The sequence below is a fragment of the Dichomitus squalens genome (assembly GCF_000275845.1).
Source record: "Dichomitus squalens LYAD-421 SS1 unplaced genomic scaffold DICSQscaffold_66, whole genome shotgun sequence".
Classification (NCBI taxonomy): domain Eukaryota; kingdom Fungi; phylum Basidiomycota; class Agaricomycetes; order Polyporales; family Polyporaceae; genus Dichomitus; species Dichomitus squalens.
The window spans coordinates 127,095-143,036 of NW_006766948.1; the positions used below are offsets into that span (position 1 = coordinate 127,095).

The window sequence follows — 15,942 nt, forward strand, 5'->3', positions numbered from 1 at the left end:
ATATGACCGGACCCTGAGTCCGACCCTGACCGTTTCCCTTTTCAGTTACATTACTTTACCCTGACCCAGACCCCGACCCTTGTCACGCCCCTTTCCCTTTTCGGTTATATTGCCCGACCCTGACCTAGACTCAGGACCCTGTCCCGTCTCTATCCCTTTTCGGTTATATCACAGGACCCTGACCTAGGTCTTGTACTATACTAGGCCCAGCCTCGACCAGACGCGTTCCTTTACAGTCTCCTCATACCTCCCCACTTTGGTCGGTTACCTTTCCCTTCCTAATACGGTCGGTACCCCATAGTATATAAGGAGGCCTGTAGTCGGTAGAGGCTCCCCACTTCTGTTCTCCTCTTCGTTACCTCCTGTATCCCTATATCCCTCAATCTAGGGACTTGTGCGATACTCTCTCCCCCGTGTGCTACACCGCGTACTTGGATAAGTCCGCGTGATAAGTCTGGATAGACTTGTGTTAGTACTTCAGCATAACACATGTGGAACACATGTATGTATTAGGACGTCAGGTACTTGCATGTATTGGGACGTCACAAATGATGAGATTCACTATACAAGGTGTCCTCTTATGTCTATTGATGGATTAGTGGTATAGCGTCCGGAGTTTCTGATTTGTGGGGAGGCTCTAGGTTCCAATCTCGCTGTGGTGCCGACGTAGAGCGTCTCTTCTGTCCCCTTGTGTGGCTGTGCCTATAGCGTCTATATGTCCGGCTATGCCGGTACCCGGTCCTAACTTGCATGTTTTTCACGCCTAATAGGCGGACCAACACGCATGTTCTGTTGTAGACGGCTGACGGGTATACCCGACCGGTGTCTTTCCCTTAGATGTAACATCAACTCATTGCACGAGGGTAGTGAATCGTAATTGTGGCTGCGAATTACCATTCCGAAGCCATGGTGTCGCTACTTGAACACAGTACGTATCATCTCTTTCTTTTGCACCCACAGCCTTACTCTGACAGGCCATACGACTACATCATAGCAACCAAGTCCTGCCCATCCACCATACTGCGTCAAGCGCATCTACGCCATGCCTTGCGACGACCGGTAGTCCCTACGCTGCGATCGCGTGCCAGAGCTGCCGCGGAATGAGCTGGTCCTGACACGGCTCAGGCTGGAGCCCCACCTGTCGACAAGTGCATACAATACATCAGTACGTGCGTCTCTGAGCCTGGTGGACTCGAAGTCTTTCATTCGAACACACAGGACATTAACGCACACGCACCTGATCGCCCACAGCGGGGCTGGTGGTCGGGATGGCGAGGCAGTCTATAACGTTGTCGAAGGGCCGGATGAGGGTGCCGTTCGAGGCGCTCCCAACGAACCAATGCTGCAGCTCGTCGTCCTCGTCGCACTCCTCCAGCGTGACAGGATGAGAGCTCGCGGTGCCGGTCGCGTTGGTCGCGGTCATGCACAGCGGAGCGTCACGGGGGAGGCTGCCAAACAGCTGGATTTGACCGATCTCATCCGTGCCCGCGGTGAGGACAAACGTGGAGAAACCGTCTTCGGGGTACGTCATGACGAGGCTCGATCCGGGGGCCGGCGCGTATCCCGCACCGACGACCAAGCCGTCAGCTGGAATAGGAGGTGAGTGAGGGGCACGGGACGATAGTGCGAGGAGGTCACTGACCGAAGTCGTCGAAGATGTGCACAGGTACGTTGGGGTCCACTGAGTCTGCGACCGCGGAGAGCACATCGCCGAGGGCGAAGGCTGCTGCGAAGGCGAAGATTTTCATGAAGTGAGTGTGCGTCGTCTTGCTGTCACAACTTGCTGCGTGCTGTTTCCTCAAATCAGTGTTCCCCTTCTTTTATAGCCGTGGTCGAGCGGCACTTCTCGTTGTACTTGCTCGCGATGCTAAGGCACGCTATTGTAGTGTACGTTACATGTCGACCGTGAGTTTCTCACCAGGGTTGATGCAAGATGGTTGCTCACGGAATGTCACACAGATTTTTTCCCGCCGCTGATCCAGTCGAGGGACTAAGGGCGCGCGTATCACGGGAAGGACATCTGAGTCACATTTTGCGTTCTGAGTAGATGGCTAACAAGCTTCTCTTCGACATTTGACGTACAGCTTGACAAGGCAGGCAGCAAGGACATGGGCGGATCTAGAAATCATAAGTCCGGGAGCAGCGATGGTACCTATGTCGGACTAATCGCAATTCCAAGCATAGTGTAAGTGCGTGCTATGACTACGAAGTCTGCGATCAGTTCTGTACCGCGCCCATCTGTTGGCAGATGGACTCTCGCAGCGTCTATATCCGCGCCTTACAGCCGCCCTACCATACTATTCAGCGTGTCCCCGTCAACTGCAACGCGTCCTTCTACATTCCGCGCTGGCTACTGGGAGAGTACGCCAGCCAGCTCATCTCACAAGGCACGGGTCCGACGCAGCCCGGCCCCCTCCCCAGCCGCACTCCTTTTCTATGCCAATCCAAAGCATCATCTTTTCCTTTCTGCATGCTGGGCGGTGTACATACCCATCTGGGACGCGCTGGGCGAATCTCGTCCGCTCCGAGAATCACTCTCCCACTGGGAGCCAAGCGCGCCTCGACATCGCCCCCTCGCACGACTGCACCCTCGACCACATCCGCAGTTTGCCGGACCACAGGATGTACTTCATTCTCGCCTTCTCCCCGCCACGGGATCCTTGGTCGCAAGGTTTCGGGCACGGCGGTCAGAGGACCAACAAGTAGTTCACGATCAAAAACCAATAAACCCCGTCGCCGGTTGACGCAGACACATGCATGTTGCATCCAGAAGCGGGAATCGTTCCTCTTCCTCCACTCGAGGTTCGCCGGTCACAGTCTGGGACAGGGCCCGACGAGGAGCTGCAGGAGTCGGCGATGCTTGATCCGATCATAGTCGACTCCGATGAAATTCGTAATCGACTCCATCAGTACTTGTCGATACTGGGTAGAAGTGCGCTATACACAGCGAATGACTCTGACTCCGGGCCTTGGGCTCGACTGGCATATACTCGACGGGTACCATCCTTCCCTTAACTCTGGTCTGGCGATCACCTGTAATATCGTACCGTCGCCCATTTTTACTATGGCTTATAAATGTTGAGAAGTCAGCCATCGACATCCTCATTTTTCTCATTGGCGGTGTGAGCTGAACGCTCGCAACGGAGGAGTGTTTCTCGATTGACAGGCGCTATTGACCCTCTCTCAGTGGCATATTCCGACGACGGCGCTCATAGTACAAGAGCTCAAACGCCGAGCTATTCGCATGCAATTCTAAGGGTTACGTGACATTCGGCATGATTGCTACCAAATCGGTGTATTCATCTTCTAACATCGATAATGCCTCTATGATCCCATCCATGTCCCTTCGTCCGTTGGAGACTTCCGAGGCTGAGACCTAGGTATGCAGCAGTGTTTCGATCCAATGATTTTCTGACTCAGCCATGGCTTTTCCAACCAGTAATCGAAGAGCTAACAATGTGGCTCCTGCACACCACTCGTTTTGAACTGAAAGAATTCCCCGACGCGAGCGGGGTCCCTGGAGGCTACGCGATACTGTCTCATACGTGGGGGAACCGCGAGCAAACGTATCAAGATATCCGTGCCATCGCGGAACAATGCAAGCTGACTGGCGACAACCCCCGCGACAAGACCTCCTCCAAGATCCGTAAGTGCTGTGATATGGCACTGCAGCACGGTTATGAGTGGGCATGGGTCGATTCGTGTTGCATTAACAAGACCAGCAGCACAGAGCTTTCCGAAGCTATCAACTCCATGTTCAAGTGGTATTGGCAGGCCGAGGTCTGCTTCGCATTCCTCGTGGACGTGCCTACCGCTAGCATAGACGAGCTGAGCGCGGAGGGATCCCCTTTCCGGAGAAGTCGCTGGCATAAACGAGGGTGGACACTCCAGGAGCTCATCGCGCCCGCAGTGGTGATCTTCGTCTCCCGAACATGGGAGAGACTCGGAACCAAAGCGGAACTAGCACAGCTCCTAGAAGAGATCACTCATGTCCCCCAGAGCATCCTCACTCGGCAGCGCTACTACTACCAGGCGAGCGTAGCGGATCGCATGGTGTGGGCGTCGAATCGCGTCACCACCAGGGTAGAGGACCAGGGCTATTGCCTGATGGGCCTCTTCAATGTCCGGATGACGATCATCTACGGAGAAGGATCACACGCATTCCAGCGGCTCCAGCAGAAAATCATGAAGCACGGCTTCGACATGAGTCTTTTTGCCTGGGGGGCTGGCTGGCTTCGGAATGCGCCTCTCAGAGACCTTGGGTTGGAGTTTGCGACGCGTCGCGACATAGAACTGCTCAACGACTACTCCTACCTTCTCGCTCCATCGCCGGCCAGCTTCATACACGGGTTCGAGTTCACGCCTCTACATCCCCACCCAAAGCAGATTTACCCACCTCCCGTGAGTATCATTCTTGTAACCGTTGCACGATGCTGTGTTCACAAGAACAACAGGTCCTCAAAGAATGGCAAAAAGCGCGCGCGCGGCCCTTCCATGGTGTCGAGATACCCACCGCGGCCGTGGAAAACTATGGAATCGTGTGTCGATTTCCAGTCTTCGAGGCGGGTGGTATCGTAGTGGCTGTTCTGCTCTGCGAGAACAAATCGCGTGAACACATGGGACTCCTTTTGCAGCGGGATCCATTGAGCTATGATCCAAAGCGACCCCTTCATTACACCAGCGCCGTCTTCAATGACACTAGCACTCCAGACCAACAATTTCCACTAGCGTACCGCCTCGTTTCTCTAGGAGACGACCTCTACAATCTCCGTTTCAACGGGAAACGGGTGAAGCCGCGCTGGCGCACTCTCTATGTACAACCCCGACCTGAGGCGCTGTACTCTCCGGATACCTCCATTGCGAGACTGCGACTCAACTGCGCTGTCCAACCCGCTTTTCGCATACCCCATTGGCTCATCGCTAACTTCGATATGCTGGGCTTCCTGTTGACGCCTGAGACCCCCGAAGACGAGCTTCCTCTTCGACTTCAACTCAGCGGGACATTGTATGGCGAGTTCATTCATCTTGATCTCGGGATATGTCACACTGGCGATCACTGGGCTAAGGTCCTCATCCACCACGACGACGATACCTCAAATTGGAATACGCCTCATCACATCCATGACTGCACCGAACACCACGTTTCATCGTGGTCCGAAGGGAAGAAGCTGTTCGGTGATACAGCGACCCGTGGCGTGGAGCTTGCCTTCTCCACTTGCACTCTGGCATCCGCGACGAACCCAAGAACTCTTGCCGCTCGTATAGAGCTCAAGGGCTCCGTATACGCTCATATCGAGCAGCAAGCCAGACTACTACGACATGGTCCGGAACTCCCCCAGAGCATTCGAACTGTTCCTTCCATCGCTCCTGCGTCAGTAGCGTCCCAAGCATCTGCCTCTCTGAGGCCCTCATGGGCAACATTCATCGTGTCCGTAGAGCACGTTGTATCTTGGCCTATGCGCTTCGTCCGCCGCCCTTCTGGTAGCATCTAAAGGTTCACTGCGTGCCGCATGCTTCAAGAGAGCTCGACGCGAGTCGCCATGGATCCGGTGGCGAGCTCCCGATGCTAAGCGGCGGCTATTGTGCTCAACATAAGGGTGGGTTGCGGGCTGTGACTCTGTAGTGTACGTGTTTTGCATTGCGGCGAACCGGATGGTTGTACAGAGATCCTGATCAACTAGCTGATGTACATAAGAGGTTGAGGGAGAAACACTACAATATTAGCGAAGATCGACAACACAAGTCGTCAGCGATGCAATAAGGGGGATCCGTGATCAATCTGCCATATCTGCCGGCATATGTGGGGACTAACAGAAGCTGAACATTAGCACATAGGGTCAGTATGCGAAATACCGACACATACTGGGAGTTGTTGATGTTGCATACAGGCCATAGGACGACACAAACGGGTGTAGATGGCACGGCCCAGGAACACATCTAACGTAAATCATGTTGATATTCTTAGTGGGTAATATATGGGAGAGACGCACTTTTCACTTAGGCCTTCCAGGTCTCGACGGCATCTGCCCCTTTACTGCAATTGTCGGTCTCGTTGTGAGCTGTGCTCCCATCGATGGTGATTATTGTTGTGGTGGCCTAGGAAGTGAATACACTAAAGGGCGCCCGAGAACTTTGATGTTTGCAAACGTGATTTTTCGGTCGAGCGAGGATGTCAGGAGCGGAAGGGGATGTACGAAGAAGGCACAGCCTTGTCATCTGAGCATATATACACATGTCGGCGCTACGCAGGCAGTGTGGGAAGAATGTTGTGACTGTTTTGGGTATACGGCGATTGTTACCGTATACAGACGGTCGTTGTGTCTACTTAGCTGGTTCATGAACATCCATTTGCCTCACGCCTCCACTTAGCTCCCCACTGTATGCACTCTGCCCCTCCCGTATTGCTGCTCAGCTCCACGGATACAGTGACTACGCATCATCGGTGCACATCTGGCGCCCCAACGCCAGAAAGGTGGTGAGAGGGCACAGGTGCATTTTTCTCCGACCGTCAATGCCCGACGAAATTCGGGTGAAGTATGGCAGGATGATCCTGTGCACAATTTCGGTGAGATCTATGTGGTTCGGTGCCTCACAATATGAACGTTAATACCCCTTGAGCCTCGGACGCTTCCCCACACCATGTTCAAGACCAGAGTCGATACTGCCGTTGCACCAAGTCTGCGCATTAACGATTCATATTCCCATGTAAAACATACTGACAATACGTCTTCAACTTGAACAGCAAGGTCATCGAGATGTCCCCTGTTGGGTTCGTACTCGCCGTTCTGAGATTCTTATCCTATTCGTGGACGGCGGTCCCGCTCGTGCTGGGTATATTCACGAGTGCCTGCTTGGGCGCGTGCGCGGTCGCGATGGTGATCGCGCTCTGGTGAACGGCCTGGCTTGGTCCTGATCACGGTGACGGGATGTTATGTTTATGGTTGACTGGTGTGCATTTGCTTGATGACATTTTCTTGCACTGTGCCTTCAACGCGATGAGTAAGATCAGCAATCTCACTGCTGTGTTTATAGGATGCCGCTTCAATAGGATGCAACAAATCAGGGGTGGTCAGAGTGCACAATTTTGAAGTGATTCTCCCAGCGATTCTGCGCCGATTCTGAATATCTGAATTGTGTCTAAATCGCGGCCTACTCTGGCCACCCCATACCGAAGGAAGATTCTGGGAACGATTGTGGTCTCGATTCTGGGGAGGATTTTGGGGGAGGCAGAATCGTGGACAGCAGAATCGCGATTCTGGAGGGCAGAAGCTCCTCCGGAGGAGCTTCTGCGATTCTGCGCGATTCTGCGATAATCGCGATTCTGAGAACAAAATCGCGTCTAGAATCGGCCTCCAGAATCGTCCCAGAATCGCCCCATAATCGTGCACTCTGACCACCCCTATTCAATGTGGTCGCTTGACCCTAACCGGCGTTTTGCAACGCCATCTGTCTTGCTTCAAGGTCAAGAATAGACGAAGAAACCTTCCTGCAGACATTGATTGTTATCGTCCTCGCGGTCGGATTCTTCGGACAAGGTGAGCACTTTGAGCTCGCCACGCTTCTCTTTGTGTATATGGTTCTCACGTATGTCGACTGCGAAGCATGCCACGCCTACACGTGGTGGCCCATGCCGGTACACATGACGTGCATACCGCACTCATTCAACTCGACCGCTGTGTCAAGTGTGATGCTCCGCTAGGTACCGCAGGACTTCTTTGACTTCGATCTAGGTTCATGTTCGCACTACCGCAGCACACCCTCTGCAATGGGCTCATCGAACAGCAGGCTCGTTGGCTGAGCTGCAGAATTCCATGAACGCTAGCTGGCTCCCCGGACTCGCTCTGCGGCGAACCTTATCCGGTCCCCAATTATACGCTCGACGCGGGTCCTGACTCTAGCTTCTCTTCCCCACCACCCATCCCGCTGAGCCGTACTCGATTGCTGCTATTCTCTAGCCTCCTCCGTATCTTCTTGCAGTATCGCCATGTCTGTGACTTCACAAGCGAATGGGCGCGACATCCCTGGGTTCGGTCGAAAAGGGCGGGTCTGGGGGACGTCTGGAGGAGTCGGATTGTCTCTTGCCACCGATGAGCGGTCCAAACCGCCACCATTTTGGGGTATGTGCATCCGGTTAGGCACCCTTCCTGAGGATCATCGCCGACGCTTCGTTGCACAGCGCCTCCTCTTCCCGGAATGCGTTCCTCCTCCGGAACAAGCGTTAACACGTCGATCTCTCCAACATCCACGACGACGCCCGCCGGTACTCGCCCGCTGAACTATGTGCGTAAAGCTCTCGGAAGGCAGTCCTCCGGGGAACAGGAGCCTACGAAGCCCTACGTAAAGCAGAGGTACACCACGCAAAGCACGCCCAGTTCGCCAGCTCTCCAGCAACCTCCCCATTGGTACCCGTCACCCGTGCAGGGGCGCGGTGCGGCTTCCTTCATTCCTCCTGGGAAGCATCATGATGCCGCACACCTCGATGCGCGGGCGGCGGAGTTCGTCCCTGGACGAGGTGCTACTGCTCCTGCCCCAGCCGCGGCGCTCCTTCCAGTGAACGATATCGACCTGAACGAATGCGCCAGAACTGAACCTGGGACAGCCATGTCTTCGTCGCGCGTCTCGGTGCGTGGCTCGCGCTCCCCGTCGCTCTCGCCTTCGACGGACGAGGGCAAGAGCGCGGAGAGAGAAAGGGAGGAGGCCGAGAGGCAGTGGCACCTGCAGGCGGTGCCAGGAGACGAGGACAATGGGTGGGGGGTCTCACAACCGACTGCGATGCACAACTCGGAGAGCTTGGGCGACGCTGGCGAGAGTGTTGAAGCGAAGCCACCAGGGGCCGACGCCACGTCCGTTGAACGACCTGCGCTTTGTTCCGAACAGAGCCCGCAGCCGTCATGTTCGCTCTTGTCGCCCTCTGCAACCACGCCTCAGGATGTGGTGGTAGGAGCTGCACCGCCGGGGTTCGGTGTATTGATCCATCGCGCACGAATGATAAGGGACGACGATCGCGTGCCATATCCCAAGGACGTCATCCCTCCCAACGTCCGGCCGGCAAATACCCGCTATGCTCGAGAGTTCCTCCTGCAATTTGAAAAGGTGTGCACCGGCAAGCCGCCTACCATACCTACAATCGATCCCTTCTGGCATCTCATCCTAGTACGGCACGAACAACACGTACAACGTCAAGAGCGCGTTCCTCGTGCCCGCACGGTGCACGTAGGTGTTCAAACGGAGGAGATCGGTACTCACTGCAAAGACGCGGACTCCCGCGATCCGGAGGATACTAGCGGCGCGGTTGGTTGCGACCCCGATGTCGCTAGCCAAGCAGGCACCAACAGCGACGCGACGACACAGACTGCGGACGCAGCCCGTGATCTTCCCGTGAAGAATGCTGTCCGATCTGTAGACGGTGACGTCTTTGGCAAGCCAGCCTATCGTGTAACACCACGCATGGATGAACTCGACCCTTTCGACTACGAGATGCAGGATGCAAGGCGCGAGCTACTGGAAGCACAAGTCGCACGTCTGGAGGCGGAGATGAAGATTATGCACCTTGAGCTTTGCAGACTTCGTCGCGCTGTCGGAATATCGTGAGATTCAGTAGGACTCAGCTCGTACGGTATCCGTCGTCGTCTTCAAGCTAACCTTTGTGCTCCTTCAATATCCCTGGACGATGGCTCTCATGTGTATTAATCCATCCTTGTGTGTACTCTGAAGAGGATCCGGATGTTATGCTAGCGCTCAGTAGATTCGAAGTGTAAAGACGATAGTTGTACTGGCTATCGTAATACCAGGCCCTGCGAAGAGCGACGCACAAATATCTCGGAAGGACCATGGATTATCTTTGGTCGATCCTTGAACTATAATAAACCCCCTCTGGCTGAGAGCGACGAAGTCAACTCCTAGCCGTTGCTGTCATCATCTTCCGGAATTTCAGTTCAATCAGACAACAGTCTCGTTCGGACAGCGGAACAAGGCGTGCACGTAAACAGAGTATCGGCAATGGGTAGAATGCTCCGAGAACAGCATACTGAACCATTGACTGATAGGTTATCCCAGGCTTTCAAATAGCCGCGACCCTTGGAGCCGCGCGGGCTGTGAGCGAAGGAACTCTTTGTATGCTTCCTGTCTGAAAGGTGTATCAGAACACATTAGAACTCTTGTGCGACGGATAGACCTCACCGCTTCTGATAAGCGATCGGGTCAATAGGCTCTGTCCATTCGCTAAATAGAAGCGTGTCTGCAGGATAGATCGGCGAGTCATGGTAGGGGGTGAACGACAGATTGTAGCCTTCCGCAGGAGACCATACATACGATCCTAGAGACGGGTGAGCAAGTAGCACGCTCTAAAATTCTAATGGGTCGTACCATCCTGTCCCGCAGGCCATGAACAAATATGGTCCCAGTCACATATGTGCTCGAGGTAGTTGTCTGGGGAAGGCGCAGTGCCGAGACGGTGAAAGTGCAAGCTGACGAAATGGCGACGAGACGTCTGCGAAGGAATTCGCTGTTCCCGAGTGCATTGACCCAGAACAATGTATACATTACGGCGTTGATATGGATTTGACAACAGTAGCACCGCGTTGAGAGGAGCTTGAGGTGGCGTATAGACGACTCCCCAACGTTCGACTACTTCGCTATCCATCCGGGGAAGGCCTTCTGGATGGCCTCCCATGGGAAACGAAAGCGAGCATCGGAGTGGTACTCCGCATCGATCGGGATCGAGGGGGATGTAGGCTTCGGAGTGGTGTGCCAAAGGGCGATGTAGATCTCTTGCCACTCTAGCTTGTGCGCCTCGAGCTGATTCTTGTGCAGATGGAAAGCAACCACACGAGGGTGGAAGAAGCCAGTGTGATAGAGAGGCCGTGACTTGTCTTGGGCATCTGGACAGGGAGTCAGGGGAAGCCACACGGGCACAGGCCAACTGTCGTCAGTTGACAACACGCCATTCCACCATTGACAGCCAAGGCTAGCTAGAAGGCAATCCCCAGTCCTGAAGCATGCGATGCGAGCAAGACAACTATATGGAGTGATCGTGAAGGTGGGGATACTGCGGATGTTAGGGTCAGACTTGGGATCTGTTGAGCAGCACTGGGTCTGAAAGTACCGCCAGACACGAGACCGTAAGCGACAGTATTTGGCGACATGTGTGGATGATCGATGACATACCTCCCCAGCGTGAGTTACCTCCGAAATGTTCTGATTGAATATCATGGAACCGCTGAATCCCGGGCTGGAAATATCGGGTGTAGGCGTAAGGAGATAGCTTTGGGGGTGGATATGCTTTGAGTTGTGATTATCGAGCGACTTCCATCGTTCAGGCGCTGGGTAATCTGGTTCCACAGACGCGCCCCATGCGAACAAAGATGGGTCAATCGACTGCTTCATAATCTCCTCTTGCAGCCGCTGAAATGCACGCTCTCCTTCCCCGTAGACTGGGTTCATGTTGATGGAGAACATTCCAAGGAGAGAATAGGCACGGTCCTCCACCCGCGTTGTCCTGCGCCCGAAGGCCCAAGACATACGCTGAGCGACGCTAAGAGCCTGCACCTCCTTCTCTCTCAAGAGCGCCTCGACAGGAATGTGCGTGATACGAGTTAGAAGTTGTGCGTTATCGACCCTTGTGCCAAGCCTTGTCCAATCTGCGAAGAGGAATATGAGGAAAGGGGGGGCGATAAGCTCCTGCAGCGTCCAGCCGCGGGTGTGCCAGCTGCTGCGCCTGAAGTCCATGTCTGCACCCATGTCGGTGGGCGTACTAGGGACGTCCGCCAGATAGGCGTAGCAGACGTCCGCAAGGGTGTAGTAGTGATACATGGAATTGATTGCCTCTGACAGCTCCGCCGAGCTGCTCTTGTCGATGCAGCATGTGTCGTTCCAGATCCACCGGTGGCCGTCGCGCTGCGCGACAATGCAGCTTGTGCGGACGTTCTCAGAAGAGTAGTCCCGCGGGTTCTGCCAGAACCAGGAACATGTGCTGCGCAGCTTCTGGGTGTCCTGGAACGTCTGCTCCTTTACGCCCCATACATGCGAGAGGATGGCGTAACCACCAGGGATGATCTCGGGGTGAGTGAAGTAGTGGAGCTCAGCGCTCAAAACCCACATGAGGTCTCAAGATCTCAAGGGCCGTGGACGTGAGCGACTAGAACAAGAGGTACTACACGGTGACACGGTGACATACCGTACGTGTGTCAGGATATGCACGAGATGTTTCAGTGAGAGCGTTGCCTGGCAGAAGATGACGGAGCAGTCGAGGTGCTCCACAGAACACCGTTGGCAGCAAGTTGTGGAAGAGATGCGGCGTCAATCTAGACTCTGACACTTGTATTCTGCGATGGGCGTTCTGATATGCCAATGTTGCGCCCAGATCATGCCTGACGACACTCCGCTCGGAGATGTAGGCAGCGAACCTCGTCTCCTCATTAGCATGACACAGTCGCTAAAGCAGAGAGCCTTGTGATTATATGACATTGGCCACTCCCTACTCTAGCAAGTCTTGCCATGTACGTGTGGCACATTGATAGCCAGTGTGCAAAGCACAGATAATACGAGGCTTAGCCCAGATTCAATACACACTGGATAGCCACATATAGGATACTCGTCTTTCTAGTCATGTCCCTTAGTCCTTAGCTATCTCGTGGTAAGTTTGTGTACATTTGGCTATGTGACTCGCATCTTGTACAAGCCTAGGGAGACCCAGCGGTCGTGATGGACATCGCCAGATTGGAATCGCCCGTGGTTGGGGCAGTGTAGCGTACTGCTTCATCCTCAGTCTTCGCCGAAGTCAACAGGAGGGAAGAACAACAAGCGACCAAGAGTTGCGATCATTAGGCGATCGGGAACGGTTTTTGTCCAGAGCAAGCCAGAGGTTCTCAGCGATGCCCGCATTCCCTCCAGCAAAGTCGCCTTGCTTCCTCGCATGTGGTTTCCCTGTACTGTATGGCGTTGGAGGCGCTGAATCAACTACAAGACTAGTATGATATGAAGTGTTGCTACACAGGAGCTGGCGCAAGCACCGGGCCGCTTCGTCTACGCTCGTTGTCTGTTGGGCTGATCCTCGTCCGACACTCGGCGGAGCCCGCTGCTGTCCCTTCCTTTACAACGTGCCATCCCCTATTCGACGCCATCACGTACGGACCTGTCCGCCCATCGCTGAACGAGGGCACGTAGGCCGAGATCAACTTCGATCTACAACGGTCGTTCAGCACCGTCCATGGATGGAGGGATAGATCGTACCTGGTGCTTGATCGCAACGTCCTCCCGCCCTGCACTCGACCCAAATACGGCATCGATCTCCTCAAGCGAGATGTTCGCCGTCTCGGGCACGCAGTACGTCGACCACACGTACCCCGCGAAGCACGCCGTCGCGAACACGACGAACGTCCCGCTCGCGGAGCGCTCCATGAACACTGGCGTCAGCAACCCTATCAAGACTGCATCCCATCACCCATCGTCAGTCCGTGAGAAGTGGTACGAAGACGGCGAGAGGGACCCACAGTTGTTAAGCCAATTCGACGCGGTCGCGAGCGCGACACCCTTGCTGCGTGCGGAGAGCGGGAACACCTCGCTGGGCAGGATCCAGCCGATCGGCCCGTAACTAACACCGTACGCGGCCGTGAACGCGTACACGCAACCGACGGAGACCCAGGCCGCGAGCGGGTGCGCGGGCCATACAGCGCTGTAGCGGTACACGAGGAGCGCGATGAGCAAGTGCGAGAGCGACATCGCCGCGCTACCCCAGCGGAGGAGCGGCCGCCGACCTGCGACGATGTGGCACGGTGAATACCAGACACACCAGTGAGCGAACAGGACACACACCGAGGCGGTCGATAAACACGATAGCAGGGAAGACCGCTATGAACTGCACCACACCGATTCCACCAGCGGACATGAGCGTCACTGCATCTCCTTGTAAGCCGAGGGAATGCATCAGCGTGGGGCCGTAGTATAGTAGCGCGTTGATCCCGCTCCACTCTACATGTATAGGGTGGATTCCGAATTCAGTATGCGAAGGGCACAAAGTACGAGACGCACGCTGGAAGGTCATCATCACCACGCCGATGAGCGTCCGTCGCAGTAGCTTTGGCCCAAACAGACGTTTCCAAGAATGGATTTCAACACTGAGTGACCCAGTCTTTGCACCTTGTGCGCCATGGCTGCGTGATGTTTGCTCTATGAGCGCTGCCTCGACCTGCATTTCGAGCAACTCGATCTGTCTCATCCGTAAGCAGCGACCAAAACATGTAACAAGTCGGCGTACCTGTAGCAAAGGGTCGCTGGCGCTCTCGGCGAGGGAGCGTAGACGGAGCCTCGCAAGAGAAGCGAGCGCTTCCTCTACTCGTCCCTTCGCAACCAGAAGGCGAGGTGACGGCGGGAGGGCGAGTCCGCCTAAGCCTAAGAGAATGCCTGGGATGAGTTGGATACCGAGAGGTATTCGCCACGAGGCTGATCCCTCAACTGTGTACCTGCACCTCAGCGACGAAGGTTGCGCATAGATCTGCAGAAGTCCGTACCGTTGCGAGTGAAGAAGCCAGTCCAGAAGCCTAGGACCGCTCCGAGCACGATAGCAAATTGTTCGAGAGCCATGAGTGACCCCCGCACTTCGGGAGGGCTGATCTCCGCCATGTACAGTGGGGAGAGCATGCTGCACGGAAGTTGAGCGCATATAGCCCGCCATGATGGCCAAACGTGACATACCTCAGAGCGCCGACGCCTATACCTCCAATTCCCCGTCCAAGAACCAGATGCTCGGGATTCTGCGCCGCGCATTGCAGAGCGGACCCTATGCAGAATATCGCTGAGACGATGGTGAGTATCCGCTTTGCAGCAGGTCTACCTGTGTCACCTACCACTCGCTACGAAAATAGACTGCCTCCGGGAGTATTGGTCGGTCAGGGTTCCGGCAGCCAACGCTCCAAGGAGGGATCCCAGCTCGAGCGCAGCGGCTAGCTATCAGAGTTATTCGCCATTCCCCTTGGTTCTCCTCGTACTCGCGCGGGACACACGCACTCATGAGACCAGTATCCCAAGCACTCAAGTGCCACCTTCCGACAAAGTCCTTCATGACGAGCACGTTCGCTATCACTCCTTGGTCGTATCCGAAGGTAAGGCCTCCGATAGACGCGAATACTGCGCATCCCAGGGCGTAATAGTTGTGCACGAGGCCTGCGATGCCTGTTGGTCCGTACGCATATGTATAGGTGCCATCTGGATGTACGTGGAGGACGCCTTCGCGGGGAATGTCTGTGATAGACAGGTCGTCAACTGCCTCTCCTGCTACGGGGATGTATCCATCGCGGTTCCTGTTACTCTGGGGAGGGAAAAAGGAGCCCTCAACGACAGCTCTCAAGTTCTGGGTTCGAGGTTGGGATCATACTAGACACCTGCGGGAAGACGTACCATTCGTAGCTCGTCCTCATTCGTTGGACCGCTGTCCTCTGAGGCAAGTTTGGAATCAAAACCAGTCGCAGAGGGTGGTATAGTAGTCTAGGAGATACAGCTGGTTTCAGCCCGCTTGTCGTGAGAGGGCCGCGCCGCGTCTAGGGGTGCTCAATTCTTGTCGGTCGCTCAGTTGCTCGCGCGCCTATTGGGCGCCTGCCTAGCTGCATTCAAGGTCAGCTCAAGCGTCTGCAGCACAGCGAGCAGAGACACGCAGGCAGCAGGTGCAACACGACCGCATGATGCCCCCGAGCTGGGACTAGAGAGCGACGCGAGGATTTGACAATTCAGAAGCTATAAAGTTGCTTGTCTCGAGATATGGAGTCGCCTCACAAGGTTTGAGTCCAGTTGCCATCGAGCCCAGAGCGGCACCCTCAGCTGAACCATATATATGTCGTGCTGATTCTGTTTCCGACTTGGGCGCATTGTGTACAATAAGTCCAGGTCAACGAGTTTATAAGCTCTCCCGACGTCACCATTCACTTGCTGGGCTGATTTCCCGGGCCTAAC

The 15,942-nt window shown here is 55.1% G+C and overlaps 5 protein-coding genes across 5 annotated transcripts; 2 read left to right on the forward strand and 3 right to left on the reverse strand.

Annotated features, from left to right (window-relative positions):
* Positions 1-1,066: 1,066 nt before the first annotated feature.
* On the reverse strand, positions 1,067-1,748 carry DICSQDRAFT_174527 (uncharacterized protein; the record flags this gene model as incomplete). The annotated part of the gene is made up of 3 exons (XM_007370374.1): positions 1,067-1,138; positions 1,238-1,587; positions 1,643-1,748. The coding sequence occupies 3 exons, from the start codon at positions 1,746-1,748 to the stop codon at positions 1,067-1,069; spliced, it is 528 nt and encodes a 175-aa protein (XP_007370436.1).
* A 1,708-nt stretch (positions 1,749-3,456) lies between these two features.
* On the forward strand, positions 3,457-5,492 carry DICSQDRAFT_174528 (HET-domain-containing protein; the record flags this gene model as incomplete). Its single annotated transcript, XM_007370375.1, has 2 exons — positions 3,457-4,401; positions 4,455-5,492. 2 exons carry the CDS (start codon positions 3,457-3,459, stop codon positions 5,490-5,492), a joined length of 1,983 nt encoding a protein of 660 aa, XP_007370437.1.
* Positions 5,493-7,984: 2,492 nt separating this feature from the next.
* On the forward strand, positions 7,985-9,591 carry DICSQDRAFT_129861 (uncharacterized protein; the record flags this gene model as incomplete). The annotated part of the gene is made up of 2 exons (XM_007370376.1): positions 7,985-8,117; positions 8,177-9,591. 2 exons carry the CDS (start codon positions 7,985-7,987, stop codon positions 9,589-9,591), a joined length of 1,548 nt encoding a protein of 515 aa, XP_007370438.1.
* A 973-nt stretch (positions 9,592-10,564) lies between these two features.
* Positions 10,565-12,102, reverse strand: DICSQDRAFT_93059 (HET-domain-containing protein; the record flags this gene model as incomplete). Its single annotated transcript, XM_007370377.1, has 2 exons — positions 10,565-11,094; positions 11,167-12,102. 2 exons carry the CDS (start codon positions 12,097-12,099, stop codon positions 10,627-10,629), a joined length of 1,401 nt encoding a protein of 466 aa, XP_007370439.1. The 3' UTR covers positions 10,565-10,626.
* A 795-nt stretch (positions 12,103-12,897) lies between these two features.
* On the reverse strand, positions 12,898-15,495 carry DICSQDRAFT_140865 (MFS general substrate transporter). Its single transcript, XM_007370378.1, has 10 exons — positions 15,394-15,495; positions 14,844-15,304; positions 14,692-14,791; positions 14,508-14,638; positions 14,255-14,451; positions 14,029-14,206; positions 13,813-13,968; positions 13,491-13,754; positions 13,231-13,427; positions 12,898-13,182 (listed from the first exon to the last, which is right to left on the reverse strand). The coding sequence occupies exons 4-10, from the start codon at positions 14,578-14,580 to the stop codon at positions 13,108-13,110; spliced, it is 1,140 nt and encodes a 379-aa protein (XP_007370440.1). The 5' UTR covers positions 14,581-14,638; positions 14,692-14,791; positions 14,844-15,304; positions 15,394-15,495; the 3' UTR covers positions 12,898-13,107.
* Positions 15,496-15,942: the final 447 nt, after the last annotated feature.

What these genes read in the sequence shown, in the direction of transcription:
- DICSQDRAFT_140865 (XM_007370378.1), bottom strand. Translation starts at nt 14,580, where the DNA reads ATGGCTCTCGAACAATTTGCTATCGTGCTCGGAGCGGTCCTAGGCTTC. An exon ending in TGGCTTCTTCACTCGCAACG is followed by an intron (nt 14,452 to 14,507) that starts GTACGGACTTCT and finishes GCAGGTACACAG; the next exon opens with TTGAGGGATCAGCCTCGTGG. An exon ending in GTCGAATTGGCTTAACAACT is followed by an intron (nt 13,428 to 13,490) that starts GTGGGTCCCTCT and finishes GATGGGATGCAG; the next exon opens with TCTTGATAGGGTTGCTGACG.